Source organism: Pongo pygmaeus, chromosome 16 (genome assembly GCF_028885625.2).
Source record: "Pongo pygmaeus isolate AG05252 chromosome 16, NHGRI_mPonPyg2-v2.0_pri, whole genome shotgun sequence".
Classification (NCBI taxonomy): Eukaryota; Metazoa; Chordata; class Mammalia; order Primates; family Hominidae; genus Pongo; species Pongo pygmaeus.
Genome location: NC_072389.2, coordinates 42,217,490 through 42,235,614, shown reverse-complemented (window position 1 = coordinate 42,235,614; position 18,125 = coordinate 42,217,490). Strand labels below are relative to the sequence as shown.

The following is an 18,125-nucleotide window of genomic DNA, read 5'->3' as shown; positions in this document are numbered from 1 at the left end:
ATAAATCCTCTCCTAAGAGGGGCCTGTCCCGATGCCTCCTCTCCCTTCAACGCTTCTGCTGCTGCTCGCTGCTTGATGATGGCGGCCAGTATTTTAAAAAATAGCAAAATTATTCATCGGCTTCTTTCCCTACCGTGCCTCTGCGTGTGTGCGAGTGTGTGTGCGTGCGTGTGTGCGTGTCTGGGAGCGCGTGTTCCAGCGCTGTGCGAGCGGGCGGGCGGCGAGTGCGTGTGAGTGGTGTGTGTGTGCGTGTGCAATCGTTACACGCTTTCGCCTCGCTCCAGCTTTTACCCTAGCAGCGCGATTCCCCCGGTTCTCCTGCTGCCGCTGCTGCGCCGCTGCCGCCGCTGCTCGCGCGGCTCGGGGCGGGCACGGGCTGCGTAGGAGCCGCCGCCGGGGCCGCCGCTGGGGCCGCGCTGCCGCAGCCGCTGCGCCGCCGCCTAGACTACTAGCCTGGGCTGCTTGTTTTGTCTCTGAAATTGACAAGGACGCAGGGAATCCGCTGCTAAATAATGTTTCTGGTAACTTTCACGTTATTCGCCCCCCCACCCTCCGCTCCCTGCCCCCGGGGAGGCACTGGCCCTAGTCTTTCCTAGTCCTCGGCGTTCTCGTGCTGATTATTCGCGTTTTTCTTCTCTTTATTTTGTTTCATTTCGCCTTTTGATTTATTGGATCCTCGGAGGAGGCGAAGGGGGGTTAGGGGTGGGATCCGGGGCTTCCTCCTCACACTAACTCCACTTCTCCCTCCGTTGGCTCGCTACGGTTCTGTTGCCTCCGGCGGGAGCGGGGCCTCCCGGCGCCCCCTCAAATCCCCGGCCTCGCCGCCTCCTCTTCCTTCTCTTAACGTTGCTCTTGGTTCATGCTTTTTCATTTTAAAATTTAATAACATTTTTTCCTCACAACTTTTAACTTCGTTGTTTTGGCTGGTTTGGTTTCTGTGTGCTCAACTTGTGCTCGGTACTTTTCTCCTTTCTGACTTTGTTTTTATTTTTATTCTCTCTCTCTCTCTCTCTCCCCCTCTCCTCCTTTTCCTCCTCCTCCTCTCTTCTCTCTTACCTCCCTCCCTCTCTCTCTCATCTTTATCCCTTCCCCTCTTTTCTGTTCGCCCTCTTCTCCCTGCTCTTTTTCCCTTTCCACCCCCCTCCTCTGTTCTCCCTCACCTCCTGCGCCCCCTCCCCCTTCCCGGGTTCTGACAGTACGATGAGCTGCCCCATTACGGCGGGATGGACGGAGTAGGGGTTCCCGCTTCCATGTACGGAGACCCTCACGCGCCACGGCCGATTCCCCCGGTTCACCACCTGAACCACGGGCCGCCACTCCACGCCACACAGCACTACGGCGCGCACGCCCCACACCCCAATGTCATGCCGGCCAGTATGGGATCCGCTGTCAACGACGCCTTGAAGCGGGACAAGGACGCGATCTATGGGTAAACCGATCCCCCGGACCCAGCTTACTGTGTGTGAGTGTGAGTGAGAGTGTGTGTTTGTCTCTGTGGGGGTGGGAAGGTGGACCACTAAGAGGGGAGTTACTTCTGCATGGTGGGGGGCGGGCGCCGCTTGCCTTAGGAAAGGACCGTGGAGGGGGCCTGCTCTTCTGCCCCTGGAGTCAAAGCCCCGAAGAACTAGCCTCTTTCGCTCCCACAGCCCGACCACTCCGGACCCCACAGCCTGGAGTGACTGAGTCCCCAGAATCTTGCCGGGGCCTTCTCCCCGAGGACAGGATTCCTGGCCAAAGGACGCAGGACTGCTCGTTTCAGGCCCCCTAACAGAGGCCTTGACGAAGGAGAAAGTTTGCTGCCGATGAGAAGCAACTTTGGGTTTTTTTATTTTTTATTTTTTCTTCTGTTTCCTACTGAGGGTCTGGGAGTCACTAAAAGCAGCTTGAGCTGGGATCAGGGCTGCTTCTGTCGGCCAGGAGGTCCTAATCACCCACTTCTTAATTCTCTGTAAATAAAGGGGACAGACCTTGAAGTGCAGCGAGGTGGAAGGGACTCTTGCTTGCTTGGAGCCGCTCTTAGGGGGAGTAAGGAAGATGGCTGGAAATTATTTTATATTCTGAGAGCACTTGGCGAGGGGTGAGATGCACAATCCTAACGTGTACCACACGAGCTCTTCCGGCTGAGGGTAGGTGGGCAAAGCGACGGGATGCCGAGGGGAGGGGACAGTGGGTAAACAGCAACTGAGCCCCAAGCCAGAGGCCGCAAGCATCCCGAAGTGTGGCTAAGCCGCCCGGAGGAACACAAAGGGCATACGCGCACGCACACTTACAAGTTTTAAAACACGATTTATTTATTTTTGTCTGCTGCAACGCTGGGAGAAATGTGGTCTTTGGAAGGAAGCTCTCCAGCGTGTAACCTTCCTATAATTTTGGCCCCCACACTGTGGCTTTAGTAGAAGTGGATCAAACAAGTTTATAAGGCAAGGGGGTGGAGAGATTAAAAGAGCATTCTCTTGCATTTATGAGGTGTCACTCCGGTGTGTATGTAGGTGAAGCCTTTGGCCTCGTCTGAGATGCCCATTAAAATGCAGAGTTAAAACTATTTTTTTTTTTATTTCAAACAGTGTTCCTTTCTTGGGAGGTCAGGGCTGGGTCTCAGGGGTTGGTTCGGCGGCCTCCGTAGTGTGAGGAGTGGATCAGAATCGACTCGGGCTCCAGACTGCCTGAGCGTCTCGGATGTTTCATTACGTTCCAACTGAGGCTGTTTTTATTTGTCGGGCTGCAGTGGCCGGGGGCTTCTCTGGCCAGATCTGAGGGACCTCTGAGCTGCGGGAGAGGGCCAGGCCCTTTTCCCTTTCTGTTTCTGGCTTAGGCTCGGCTGATGGAGGAAGGGTTGTAAAGTGTGGTGCGTGCCTGTTGTATTAAAGAAGGACTCCACACCCTCCAAACTTGTTGATTACAGTTCTTGCTCCTTCCCCTCTGCACCCCGTCTCTGTGTGTGTGTCTCTGCGTGGCGCTGCCCGTTAGGCACCCGTTGTTTCCTCTGTTAGCTCTGGTCTTTGAGAAGTGCGAGCTGGCGACCTGCACTCCCCGGGAACCTGGAGTGGCTGGTGGAGACGTCTGCTCCTCCGACTCCTTCAACGAGGACATCGCGGTCTTCGCCAAGCAGGTCCAGCCTTCTTGATCCACTCAACTTCGGGCAGTCCCTCACTACCCCTCCCCTTTCCTCGGAGCTTTACTTGAAAGGAGGAAAGGCCAGGGACACCCTATCTGTTCCTCTGGCCCAGTCTGCTCTCTACGCTTCCTCCCCATCCCTGAGCCTGAGGGCGAATTGGAAGTGGAGATAAATATGGGTGTTTGTTTTCCCCCCCAGCAGGAATACAGGGGCTCGACCCTCGAATTAAAGTTGACCTGCTCCTAATCTGGGGCTTGGCCTTTCTCCCCCGCCTCCAGCTACTTGAACAAGAATTGGGGAGAGGGGCTGTGAGGGACCCGAGAGTGCCCGGGAGGCAAGGAAGCTGGGCGCCTCTCCGAGCGGTCCCAGGCAGCAGTGGAGAGCCACAGCCTCTTGGACTGCTGGATATGGAACTCGGGGCCCTGAGAACGACCCTGAGTTCCTGGCTACAGCTTAGTCGTACCAGGTCCCCCTTAATGGGGCCAGGACAAGAATGCCCTGATTCTTCTTCAGCGACTCCACTAATTTAAGGCACCAGTTTCTTTCTTGTATTTTGCCAAAGCCCCTTTCCTCTTTTCCGCCATTGCCCTCCACCGTCCCCATTCTCACATTTCAGTTTTCTTATTTAAAATAGGGTGATCGTTCAAGTTGACTCTCTCTGTTTCTTACAGGTTCGCGCCGAAAAGCCACTTTTTTCCTCAAATCCAGAGCTGGACAATTTGGTAAGGCTCTCTGTTCCTTGTTTTTCCCCAGCCTTTGCCCTCTCCCATGCCCAGAAGCACCCACTTTCTGCTGGAGCTCTGGGGAGTTAGAACAGAACCCTCTTTTGGAGCTCTAGGGAGAGAGGGAGGAAGGGAGCAGCTTAGAGCCCCCGCACGGGAGCTGGCGAGCGAGGAGCAGGATGAACGCGGTGGGGAGCGAAGCCCAGGGAGGCCGAAACGGGAGACCCAGCGCCGAGAGCGCGAGCAGGGGATGTTTCCCAGGTCTCGGCCCCAGGAGTAAACTGCGAGAAGTGAGTTATTTCCTCTGTTTGCCGGGGCAGGCGGCCGAGCCCCGGGCGGCTAACCCGAAGGATGTAACCACTGGCACGGCTGAGGGCGGGCTGGGGGTGGGGGCTGGGGGGCGGTGAGGGGCAGGCCAGCGCAGGCCACTTTTAGGTGCGATTCTTTTGCTAATTTGCACGATTTCAATATTAAAAGTACTTAAATCCGCTTTCAAAGGCCCTGCCTCAGCATTCATCTTGAGTATTTCCTTCTTTAGTGAGGAAGGATTTCGCTGGGTATGCTGTTCTAAAAAGCTTTTTCTATCCTGAGAAGCGACCTTTTTTTTTTTTTTTAAGGAAAAAAAAAAAAAAGTTGTCCTGAGGTCGAGGGAGGGGATGTTTAAAGAGGACTAAGAGGAGAAAAAAGGCCTGGCCCGAGGAAAGCAGTCTTACAAATAGCACAGTGAACATCAGGGGGAAAGATATTAATGCTTATGCTCAGGTTGAGTCAGATTCCTACCCCGTGGCCAATGAGGCAGAGATGATCAGTAATCACTTGATTTTTCTATTTCTTGATGTTTAAGTTTTTCCTAGCCACCTGCCCGTTTCTTCTCCCCAGCCCAACTTTCTCACCACCATCCTCACCCCACTCCCAACCCCAAGACAGGACCTCAGAGTCACAGAGCTCTAACTCTATTCCCTGAACTTTTCTTTCAGATGATACAAGCAATACAAGTACTAAGGTTTCATCTTTTGGAGTTAGAAAAGGTAAGCAGGAAATAACACTCCCCGTGTTGATTAAACCACTTCCCTCTCCTATTTGAGTTGGGATGTTTTTAACAAACCTCTAGTGTGAGGGATTGAGCACCTGGAGATTTTGAGCATGTAGCCATGTCCATCCTTCAACTCGCTTCTCAACACAGGGGCTCAGAGGGTGGGTGAATCAGAACAGCCTTGCCTTTAAAGTAGCCTCCTCCTCCCCAATATTCCCCTCAGGCATTCAGGATTATTTTGAAATGCAGCAAACCATTTATGTTACTGGACACTCAGCCTGCTTGCATCTTTATTAGCTCAGCTCACCCTCGGCCCTGGGTTTGCATTAGGTGCAGGCAGAGTGAATCATCCTTGCTGGGTGTCTTTCCATTGCTCTGCAGCTCAGTTACTTTCCCCTGGAAACATACAAAACTCCTAGCTTATAAAATCACAAACGTTAATGCTTTCCCCAGTTCCAATGTTGTAATGTTTTGATGTTATTATCAAATCAGATTTAATTCCCTGGACTCCCAGTCTGAACCCAGTTATTTCCAGTCCTATTTCTTTCTCTCTCTATTGTAACTTGTTGCTCAGAGAAGTCTCTGGAGAATAATATCTGCTGCAACAATTACTCTATTGTTTCCTTGCCTTCAACTATTACACCCTTTAATTAGAGTTAGTTTGGAAGACATCACACTGTTGCTCTTTCCAAATGTAACCTTGCAACCTGGTATTTTTCCTTTCTAAAAATGAAACAAAACAACAACAACAACAACATGAGCTAAACCCTCCACCACGACCTTCGTTCTAGGTCCACGAACTGTGCGATAACTTCTGCCACCGATACATTAGCTGTTTGAAGGGGAAAATGCCCATCGACCTCGTCATTGATGAAAGAGACGGCAGCTCCAAGTCAGATCATGAAGAACTTTCAGGCTCCTCCACTAATCTCGCTGACCATGTAAGTCTGTTAGCCTTTGGCAATCTTTTAAGGCCACTGGGCAAAGCATTATTTTAAACTTGTTTTAACATCTAGTTCCACTGATTTAGTTCTCTTTTTAAATGACCCCATCTCTTTTGGGGTCTTTTCTTCTCTTTCTTGCTTTCTCTGCCATACCCTTCATTTTCATTTCTCCTTTCTTGGACCCCCTCCTATTTATGTTGAGAGCCAAAAAACCAGAGTTGATAGAGTGATTTGTGCTCTTAATGTGTAAAGTTTTCTGGATTTGGTGACTTGGGTGTTAGCAAATTCTGTTTGATATAATCACCACTGTGTTTTCTGCTTTCTTAATTTTGTGTAATCAGTGCAGCAGGGATAGAAAGAAGCAAGACAGTAAGCTGGACTGGTCTGGAGAGAGAGGACTGAATGAAAGAGAATTGAGTGAGTGCTGATTTCCTAGTATCTCACAGAGATGACAATTCTGAGAATTATTGGCAATCTTGCACTGCATTCGAAATAAAAGGGGTGAACGAACACATTACAATTCTCAGGGCTTTTGCTATAGAAACTTATCGTCAGAATAGGGACTTATTGCCAAATGCCTGAAGCATCTTCATAATAAAAGACAGTAACCTTGATGAACCAATTATTAACAATGTATTACAGAAAGCTGAAGGGAATTATGATTGAGTAACCATAGGTTAGTTGTTGAATTTTAACACTTTAACAGTTGGTGAATGAGGATGGAGAGTATAGTAAGGAATGACTGTGTATGTCAGGCCAGGAAAGGAGATTTCTTTCTATTCTCTCTGTTTCTAATCCTATTTTGGAACCAATCTAGTGAGTCTGATGCTAAAAAAAAAAAAAAAAAAAAAAAAAAAAAAGCATATGTAGTGAGACTGAAAATTTGAAAAAGAAGCAAAGAGAAGAAAGATTGCAGCTGGTAGGAAAGGCAAGAGTGGCGAGGTTAAAGAGTGGGTGTGAACAGCAGTTTTATTTATAGGAACTCAAGCCTGGAAATGGGGGACAGGGTGTCTATAGATTACATTCAGTTGAACTCACAGCCTAAATAATATAAGCTGTAGTTTAATAACTTTGTGGCTGAAATATTAATTTGACACTCCATGTGAGGTAAACAGGCATTAAGTCTTGAAGGCAGTTTGTTCCTACCTCCCATCCCAATTCCTGACTGGTATGAGAAATGAATTGGGATGCCTTAGTATAAACCTTCTATGAGGTTCTTCTCTCCCCTGCTCCAAACAAAAGTTTTGAAAATATGCAGTCATAGATTTTCATAATTAACCTTTGCACTTGTATGGGAAGTCAGCCTAAGAACAAAAGTTAGAAAAAGTCTAGAAAAGAAAACCGCAGTCTGGGATATCCAGTTCTGTGACAGAATAAATACTACGGTGTTGAAGACTCCTATTCCTATCTCTTTACCCTTACCTTTTTCCATCATGGTGAGGGAATCTTTGGTGATCTCCTTTGTATATTGAGTGAATGTAATGAAATCAAAAGGATGCAGCAGTGGTTATGGAAAGTTTATTTGCTGATCTGTGGCTCTACAGTGTGTTGTGGTCCATGAGGCATGACACTACCTAAGAAATATTTATCTTTGTTGTTTTTTATGTGTTTATTTTCATTGTTTTCTGTTTCTAAATTTATATTTATTCACATTATTGGGAGAATGGGGAGGGATCTATGTACATGGTTTGTAAAATGAGAGGTTCACAGTTCTCAGAGCCAAAAGCTTTTCTCATGATATTTCTAGGAGTACCTACTACTAAGTTTTCTAAAACAGTTTCTTGGCAACTGTTTTTCCAGTGGATGTATACAGCTAGACCATGTTGATGTTTACATAGAAAAGATAAGATAAAAAAGGCTGTTTAAAGTATTGGCTGATAGACAATATCAATTTATGAGACTATTGTAATATTTAAATATCCACTCAAGAAGGAAGTTGTACCTAAGAGGATAGTGCTTTAATAATTTATCAATCATCATCTTTGGATAAAAGAGTCAACTGTAACATTTGTTGCTCTCCTTTCAGGCCCCCAGTCAAGTAAATATGACAACTGATTTATTTTGAACCCATGAGGGCTTGCCACCTCATTGGGTGTCATAATTTAAAGCCTTTTATTTCCTAGAGATCTGAACTATAACATTTTTACTTTAGCCCCCTGCTATTTGTTTTGAAAGGAAGCAATAATTTGTTCCACCAGCACATCAAGTAGAAAATGGAGAGATTTGCCACAGACTTGTATTTTATGCAGGGACATGAGAGAAAACCTTGGAGAGTTTTCACCATTTTTGAGACTTTTGTACCATAGGTGTATTGATTGTATTCATGTCCAGGCTTCCCCCTTCAAAGCAAATCCTCTTATGCTTTTCAGCCTCTTCTACAAAGTTGCCTTCCTTCAACCACCTAGCCAAACACAAAGTAAAAATAAGAGAGAACCACTACCTGAAAAGTGGTGCGAGTGGGACATTTTCAGCATGTAAATGTGCCCAATTTGAATCTTCAGGTTTATTTTTCATTTGCTTTGATATGCATATTTAATACATTGCCCCAGGCTGGATCTCATTTGGTGAACACTGGTGCAGGGGTGATGATGAGCCACTTCAGAAAGGCCCAGACAGCACGTTGTTTTCTTGTTTTATCTGTTGGCCCACTATTCTGATGTACTGAGCTTCCTCATGGTTTTATTTGCACATGAAATGCTAAGAGCATTTCAACTTATTGGCTATGAATAATGACAGCTAAAAAAGAAGTGTAGTTTAATTTGTTGTATGCCAAGGTTTCTCTTGTGGAGGTGACAGTTTGTGACAGCTGTTTGACACCCCCAAAACACACACACCTCTACTCTTATTAAGTGGTATCCAGCTTCATTGTGTGTGTGTGCGTAGCCGTGTGTGTGCGTGTTTAAGGAAGGAACGTGCAAGGAGAGAGAGAAAAGCAGAGAGAAATGCGTCAGAAGCAAAATATTAGGTACCAATATAGTTTCAGTATTCTTTAAAAGAATTTGAAAATGTAAATAAATAAAAGTAATAAATATAAATATCTTCAAAGCAAGTATATTGGCAGACTTCAGAATAAGTTTTATATATTATTAGTAAATCCTGTCAATTTCACATTTCATAAAGTTATATAAATAATTTGATTTAACAGATGCATTAAAAGAAGACCACCATAATATTCTTGCTTTCCATTCCTTACATTCAGTGAGGTTACTGAGTTTATTCATTTATTATTAACACTTGCATATGATGGGTGTAATGAAAAGAGGAAGTTTGGAATTAAATAGAAAATAAAATATGCAATATTGATTACAATTTTGTTGTATTTAGTAAATTTATAATGCATGCTTATGTTTTTAATATTATAATGTATTTTGTCTTTTACTATAACATAATAATAATATTTATAGGTAGGAAAGAGCTATTACAATGTTTTTGGAATATTGGAGAGAAAAAAATATATAATAGTCAAAGGAAATAGAACTCTGTTTTCCAGCTGCAGTTCATGTTAGTTTCCTAGACATTCAAATTTATCATGTTTAAAATAAATATGTCTGGAAAACAATTTTTAAAGAAGTTTCAACTTGAAAACTGCTGTGAAATGACCAGCTTTTTCTAGTCTGTGGAATTTCTGAATAAAAGGTGATACTCACATTATCTATTTTACACAATTTTAGATCAAGTATTTAGACCTAGTACAGACAAAGAAAATACATCCTCACATTTACATGTAAAGATATTACATGTAAAGTTCAGACAAGTGAAATCTACTTGCTTGAAGTATATTCTCTGAGCTAAGCTCTATTTGCTTGAAGCGCATACAGTTATACAATTGTACTGTTATTCCTAGTTAGTGGTCATAAAGAGCTATATTTTTATTTTATTTGAAAGAATTCAGTAGAGGGAAGAAAATACAATTATGTCTGTTAACAATTAATAGCAGATACCTTAAAATTGCCTGGATCTGCTAACATCACTAAGAAAAGAAAAAATATTGTATATTTATATGTTGGAAGCTATAATTTAAATGAAGATATTCTGGTGTTTTCTTTTGCATCTCTGAATATATCAAGTTTATGTTCACACAGTTTGTTTGTTTGTTTGTTTGTTTGTTTTTCAAATTGGTTAGGTCAGAGAGGAGACTCTCCAGAATCTTATTTCTGACAGAATATGGGCAAGTGACTCTAGATAAATTCAATTACTACCTGAAAAATTGGAGGGAAGTGACAGTGAGGGGTGGGATAGGTTCAAGTGGTTGTTCTATAGAATATCAAGGGGGAAATAATGAAATTGGATAATAATAGGAATAATATGAATGCTTTATTTTATTTGCTAGTTTCTTATGTTTTAGTGTAAGGTGAGACCTTATGGTATGCTATTCAAAGCCTCTGGGGCCTATTCTGATAAATTTCTACTTCTGAGCTCTGTCCACCAACTCAAGGAAGCATGGCTGGGTGCGTGGATTTTCTGTTGTGTTGTTGCTGCGTAGTTTCTGGTGGTTGATAGCTTTCTTAATTCCCCATTAAGAATAATTATACTATTTAAATCATTTAGACTGTGCAGTTGGAGTATGTTTTCAGTGTAACTGTGATGAGATGAAATTAAACAAAGGTTGTACTTGACAACCACATAGACATTCACTATCAGATTTTTTGAAAATTGGCATTCTTTAATTCATTTTCTTTTTTTAATACTAAATGTTCTATGGAATATCCCAACACAATTCAAAGTTATAAGAGGCATTTTATAATATGGCATTACACCAACAAAACAAGACATTTCTGTCTGCTCTAAAAGTTGCTCGATTAAATGGAGAAATCATTTGCAAAGGGTACTTGCCACTTCTGTGAGAGTTGCTTACATATTAATCCCAAAGCTTAATAGAGAGGTAGAAGTGGGGAGGTGAGGGAAGGACCCCAGCTTTATTTACATTTTTAAAGAGTGAGTCCAGGTTCTGAAAGCACACGTAGGTCTCCTGACTTCTTATGTCAACTTTACAATACTGTAGTTAAAATTCCAACATTTGTTCAAACCATACAATTAACATTTTTAACTTTTGTAGACTTCAGTACGCCAAGATAGGAGTCCCTGTTTTATTTTTAAAAATATTTTTTGCATAATGTTAATTAGGAGTTAAAACATTATAAAGTTATGGGAAATAAGTAATTTAATTATGTATGTTGATACAAGTATATCTTCCCTTTGTTGTTTAAATATATTGAGTCAAATTAGTTGTACATGCTTCATTTACTGATTAAAATATCTCTATGTATGTTTACTATTACTCTCTACCTATGAGCACATACCCTGAGTTACTTTATTGTATTTTCCAAGTTTACATGTAATTTTTCTCTTGATCTTATATAGTTGTGTAGGTTCTAGAAGATATCTGGTCTAACTTCTTAATTTTAAAGAGATAAAGGAAATGAGCCCCATAGAAATGAGGTACATCACTTGCTTAAGTTCACCTGACTGGTGAGAGGTGGCATGCCAGCATCTTAATTCCAATCTAATGTTTTCTTTCCTATACCATGTCCATTGCATTGCCTTTTCATTTGGGATCTAAAATGAGTTTCAGATTATTTTAGATAGAACGTGTATGTGGCATGGCCTTTGCTTTTCTCCTTGAAGCCTCATACATTTTACTTCTCCATTCAGTTTTGTATTTATTTACAAACGCTTTATACATTTCACCCCACTGGCCCCATGGAAATGTGCCATGTGGAATCATTTAAATAGGGAAATAACACCAATTCACCGAGACTTATTAAGTATTCTCTTATAGGTAGGTCCCTCATGGAAATGCCATAATGGTTTAAAATGTTACAATTCCAGTGTATCTGCAACTTCAACAAGAGAGGCACACATATGATTTGCTTCCTATGCCCAGAGACTCCTGTCCTCTCTATGCTCTTTTCTAGATTTAGCAAAATTCAATGATAGTGCTAAATCAATCTTTTTTTTTAACTTTCAAGGGAGAAAACACTGGCAGAATTGTGTTTTCTAGGGAAAGCTGTGTGTAAATGAGAAACAGAGTAGAGCAGCAGAGCGCTCTCCTGTGGCCCCACTACTACAAGCTCTGCCCATATTGTCTCCTGCTTTTATATTAATTACAACTTGCATTATCAGCTGTGAGTCTGTAGCCCAGCAAATAGAAAATACTGCCCCTAGAGACCTAGCTTCTTGTATCTATTTTCCATCTCCTTCTATTGTGCTCCACTCAGTATTCACTGCTTTTCTCCTGGTAACACTGCTCTGTAACACAATTACGTAAGAGCAAGAAGAGTACCATATTTGACTCCCAATTACTAAAGCCACTGGGAATAGAAACATGTTCACTCCTTGCCCTCGGGTGTCTTCATGATTTTTTTGGCTGGAGAACAGGACATATATTGTGGCATGCATATACCTGAATGCTCAGTCATACACGTGCACCCGGCGAGTGTTTCTCTTTATTTTTCTACTTGCATCATGTGTTTTTACATGCTTTTGTATGTCACTTTGGTTTCAGGATTCACTAAACTTCTGCATATAATTTGGCAGTAAGCCATGCCATTTTTCTTGAAGGATGGAAACTTGTAAACTCTAAGGGGAAGAATAAAAGAAAGGAGTTGTGATATAAACAAATATTTTAATCTCAGGGAAAACAAATTGTTAAAAGTAATAGGTTGTGTCCATCCATGTCGGTGACAGTTTTTTATGACCAAGGAGGAACAATTTTTTATTGACCAGATTATCAACATTTGTATTTGTATATGATCACATCACCACCTTGTGTAGCTCAATACAAACAACTTGTGGTAACTCCTCAGCCTTGAAACCCCAGAGGGATTTATCTGTTCTTCCTTCTTTCAAATCAGATGACTATCGCGTGATACTCCTTAGTTGGTGTTCAGTCTCTCAAACAGGACCATAATACTTGAGACACTCTATGGGAAATAAACATGACACTTTTTCAGGAGAGCATTTTTAAAGAGTGAGGAAGAAAAGAGGGAAGAGATAAGGGAATGGTAGGTTAAAGAGTGAACTTAAGCATATTTTGGGAATGGGCAGAAAACCAAAGACCCAATTTATTTGGAAGAACCAGCTGCTCTTAAAAGTAATATTTGCTTCTGTGGCTTATTTTTCACCTCTTTACTTTAGAAAACATCTCCTTCAGATACCATTGAAAGAAATACACTGAATTATAAACGAATGAGGCCTAACTTGAAAACTCAGCAACAGTTTAGCTGATAGGGACAAACCAGTGTTTTCAGTTACAGGAAGTCCTTCTGAGTGATCCCTTCAAATCAATGCAGCGCCTAAACAGAAAGACTTGCTCCGGCTTCATTTTAACGATTATATAATAGCTATTGGATGACATTTGCCTTAAAACATAGTTGAGGTGTTAGTGGTTAATTATTGTAATTTTCATGAGGGGTAAGGAGCTTTTATAGCAGCCGGCTTAATAAAAAGCCTGCAGTGCATAAAATTAACATCATTGCTGCGTACAATGAAAAGTTTAGCTTAGATGGATATGTTGCAGCTATTGCATTTTCTAAAAGAAGGCTCTAGCCTGTGTTGTTGCAGGACTAAACTCACACCATGCTATTGTTTCTTTTTCTTTTCTTTCTTTCTTTTTCCGTGTAATTCTTCTAGCTCTTTATCTCATTACCTCCTGGCAAACAGCTGACACGAAGAGGCTTCAAAGCTTGAGGAGCCCCTGTATTCTGTTTGCCTTTTGCTTGAAACTATTGGAGTGGTTTCTAACTTAGATAAAAAAAGAGAGCTCACAGGCATGACTTTGTCTTTCTACAGGCAGCAGAAAACCTTGACTTTTATTTTATTCTACTCAATTTCATTCCCTAATCTACTTTCTCAAACATATCCTTATTTTAGAGATCTATACCTATGCCATATTTATAGTCACAAAATTTCTGCTCAGGGTTTTCACTTAGAATCAATTACTTGCCTGATAGCAGTGCCAGTAGCATTATTTTATATAGATGTTATTAATCCATAGAGCTCTGGATTATTATTTCATAATCTATCAAAAATGCCAAATATTAATTCACAGTCAGTTTGCTGCAGATCTGTAGGGGGAAAAATAAGTTTTGTAGTTCCAAATAAGAACATTTCCCTATTTTTTCTCACCTTGGTTTCTTGTTTAATTTTGGTAACATCATCCATGCTATATGTACACTGTAGAGTTGATGCTGAGAAAAATGACAGACTGACTTCTTTTCTTGATGAACTATATATAATGGCAACATGGCAAGATTACTTTCCCTTGGTCAAGAGGTTTATTTGTTGCCTATACCCACGTGGCTCTGTCTGAATTCTTATTTACCAATTCTAGTAAGAAACAGTGTATACTTGATTGGTTTTTTTAGTGATATACTTTGTATACTTTGATTGGTGTATAATTTGTATACTTTGATTGGTGTATGCTTTGTAAAATTTGTATACTTTGATTGGTGTCTACTTTGTATACTTCGGTGTATACTTAGATTGGTATATACTTTGTATACTTTGATTGGTTTTGAGGAACTATTTTGCCCCTTCCTCTGGCCCCCAAATCATTCACTTGCCAGTAGGTCTGTGGGCTTAATTGAAGTCGTCATATGCAGGTGACAAGTGTACAGCTCTGGCTTTAAGGCTGGACTGTTTCGTATGCTGTTCCTCCTCTCCGTTTCTGCCAGAGGAAATTCCATCTCTTGCCTGCCTTCATGTGGTGCTGATAAAGTCCTTCCTGTACATTAGAATTCCTGTTTTCCTTTAAGCAACAGCAGGGCATTGGGAATGATCAGGAAAGGGGAGGAGGAACAGAAGAAGAATATACTCAGCCAAGTAGCATGAGCTATAACTCTTGGTTTGCCTTTCATGTCCTTTGAAACAAGTAGTTCTTCTAGGAAAAAGCACTGCTCATTGAATTTCAAGCTTCCAGGAAGCTCAAGTGAAACTCCTCTCTAGCTTACTAGATGGCCAGTAGTTCACATGTGTTTCCTTTTTTAAAATTATTTCTACAAATTAAAGCAAAAATCAATAATTTATTAGATATTGATGCAGTGATTAATATCATTACCTTTGTTGGTTATATAGTCAATCAGTTGATAATTTTGAGAGTTTTTATAGGCTGTTTTAGGGCAATGCATTTGAAAGATGTCAAGGGCTGTCCCATATATTGTGGAGCCTGTAATTTTTTTAATGGAGTCATTGAATTTTGCAGATGTGAATGTTCTGAAGAATTGAGTGTCCAAGAGCATCGGGACCTATTTCTTGGAAGAATGTACCCTAATTAAGATAGCGAGAGTAAAACTGACTTTTACATTTTTCATTATTTTTTTTCTTACTTTAGAAATTAACTTTGTTTAGGTTTAAATTTGTATATAATAAAATTTACCCATTTAAAGTGTATACTTAAATTAGTTTTAACCAACATATACACTGGTGTAACCATCACCACATCAAGTTCTAGAGCATCTTTTCTTTTATATACCTATTACTAAAAAGACAACACACCATAACATGGCATGCGTATATGCCTAGTGCCACAAATACTAATATGTATACATTTTTTTGTCTCTTTCTGTGCCGTTCCTCTTGGTTCTTCATTTATGGCTGAAATGGTAACTGTGGAAAAATTCCTTGGCATCCTAACATCAGAACCCTTCTTCTTGGCGAGACCACGATGATGCAACCTCAACCCACTCAGCAGGCACCCCAGGGCCCTCCAGTGGGGGCCATGCTTCCCAGAGCGGAGACAACAGCAGTGAGCAAGGTAAAAGGTCAAATATTTTCCTCGTGCAAAGTCGGCATGACTAAAATAACTTCAGTATTTTATGATATCAGTACATCTGCCTCCATGTAAACAGGAGAGTGGCAGGTTAGGGAGTAGAATCAGCTGCTATTTAAAGAGACAGTATTTCCTCTTCTTAACTTACTTTCCTTAAAAAGAGAAATCAAAGTGAGCTGTCTAATCTTTAAGTAGACATTACAATAACAATTGATTAGTTCTGCCAATTCTTTTACAAATTTGGTTATCTACACTTTATTTCTGTGTGTATAAGTGGAATCACAGGCCTGCTTTACTGCTGTGATGCAGTAGCTTGAATTGTGCTATAAATAGCATATTTTGCCTGTAATATCAACTATAAGCATTCTCTATAATCAAGCAATTATGCCTCTAAAGCACATAAAATTTAAAAATCTTTCTTATTAGCTCTGGAAATATTGTGGAATTTTACATGGAATCTTATCTTGGGAAGGTAGATTTTGAAATTCTTAGAGGATTATTTGTCCCCATTTCCATTCAGCTGACATGGTGACTTTTGTCACAAGTCCTAAAAATTAGAATAATCAGAGGGCAAGGGGGACATCAACTGCAGATGTTGAGGAAGCCTAGTGCAATTTAGAATAAATTTTACTATTTAAAACTCACCTATTGCACAGAGAGCAATTATATATTGGTAGGAACGACTCATCTATGGCTAAAATGATAATTTAAAGGAAGATGCATTATTGAATGTGGGCCAGGGAAGTGTATAGATTTTACTTTTTAATATTTTACATTAGATGGTGTCTGATCTCCTAGGTCTATTTCATCTCTATTATGACTGTGTTTATGGCCACAATATTTAAGTATTAGACAGGCTTCCAAGTAGAGGACAGTTTAACAGCTCGAGCTGTAGTTATATATGCCATTTAAAAGAGGGTGTTGATGTAAGTAGGGTGCCTTCTGTCCTCCAAGCTTCTGACTAGGAATTTTGGATTTCTGAGGTTCTAGAAGAGTCTAGAAAAATGTCCTTTCTAGGATGCCATTCACTTGTGAATGGATCCAAATTAGAATCTAGGTTTAAGCAAATTGAAACTAACACAGTGATGAATCATATCAGACGGCAAATTATGGAAGAACTTGCAACTTGCACCTATATAATATATACTGTTTTATATATTATTTTATTCTACCAGTTAGTTTCTATATAAAAGATAAGTAAATTATAAGGCATTTTCAAGGTAACTGGTATATAGGGTCAATGGATCTGCAAGCAATGACTTAACTGTGGTTCCATGTCACAGTGATGGACTTCTCAGCATGGTTAAATCTGGAAAGCTTTCTATGACTCCATCCTTCCCACCACCCCAAATTGCGGCGACACAGGGTGAAATGTATCTATTAATAAAAACAAAATACTCTAAACATTGTATAAAAGAGGGGAAAAGGAGAAGCCGACTTAATGGTCTAATGAGGCTATCTTCCAGAGACTTCTTGTGTGTGAGGCTCACTTTGACCTTTCGCTTTGCTCAGGAGCCCAGCGCCTCATTTTTCACATTCTTGCAATTACGTTAACGCTTCAAGCATTTCTGACTCCAAGTCAGCTAGCAACACCAGGCATAACTCAACACTGTGAGTTTTTCTCCTCTCTGTAGATTCATTAACAGGTCACCAAGGTCCCAACTGAAATTTAAAACTGACTGGTTCTGTTGGGTTAGTTGAGTTATGGCAAGGGAGATAGCAAGAAAGGGCCAGAGAGAAGAGGAGGTGGGAGAAAGAAGAACCCAGGATTTGGAGTGGGGATTACTTGCAATAACGAGCAAAGCATAAAGTTTTAGCGTTTCGGTTAGTTAGTTTTGTTTTTTAGGAAAGAGAAGAATTCCAAGACTGATATATAGGTAAAAACAATCACACAAAATTCTGTGCTGTGGGTAGATGCACCCACTTGTCCAATGTTGAAGGATTTGTTCCCTGTAGGATTCTGTTCCTTTAATCATATCTCTGTGGGATTAAAGAATGGACGTGGTAGCTTATGTGTATGAGTACTAGGAAGTCAGTCATTTTACTGTATTGACGTTTGAAAGAAAAAAAATGTTTGGTTTCTATAAAATGGGAACTATTTTGGCATAGAAAATTTCCTACCTGGCTTACCACATCAGTGATTAAAACACATATGTAAGGGCATTCTGGCTTTTTACAGCAGACTTTAAAATTTGAAGGCCAGACTTGAGTGTATGTTGTCATACTCTTGCCTATATTAGTCTTTTAAACAGGGTTTCAAGGTATTTTGATATTTTGTCCCACCGAATTGTCCAGAGTAGTTTCAGTGGGAAAGATTAATTATCTGCTTCAGGGCAAAGTCAACAGAGATATTGACTGAAATCGCATATGCTTATCCTAGGTTAAATCTTAGGGTTGATGTATAATGGAAAACGTGGGAGAGAAATTTATGTCCTTAGTATTAAATATATTATAATGTTTCATTGGAAATCAAGTTTGTAGTTTCGCAAAGAGTTTTCGTATTCAGAATTTATTAGCAAAACAGGCATATGGAAAACTGTAA

The 18,125-nt window shown here is 41.0% G+C and overlaps 1 protein-coding gene across 8 annotated transcripts in view; it reads left to right on the top strand.

The window, feature by feature from the left end:
• Nucleotides 1–18,125, top strand: part of MEIS2 (Meis homeobox 2) — a 209,144-nt gene that overhangs the window by 1,131 nt on the left and 189,888 nt on the right. For 4 of the 8 annotated variants that reach the window (XM_054451274.2, XM_054451272.2, XM_054451277.2 and 1 more), the window contains exons 2-7: nucleotides 1,197–1,429; nucleotides 2,968–3,109; nucleotides 3,787–3,837; nucleotides 4,815–4,865; nucleotides 5,662–5,811; nucleotides 15,454–15,568. In XM_054451274.2, coding sequence (XP_054307249.1) covers nucleotides 1,197–1,429; nucleotides 2,968–3,109; nucleotides 3,787–3,837; nucleotides 4,815–4,865; nucleotides 5,662–5,811; nucleotides 15,454–15,568 — 742 coding nt within the window. Of the gene's footprint in view, nucleotides 1–25; nucleotides 522–1,196; nucleotides 1,430–2,967; nucleotides 3,110–3,786; nucleotides 3,838–4,814; nucleotides 4,866–5,661; nucleotides 5,812–15,453; nucleotides 15,569–18,125 lie in introns of those variants that run through there. The other 4 variants (XM_054451273.2, XM_054451278.2, XM_054451276.2 and 1 more) reach the window with 3 other exon arrangements.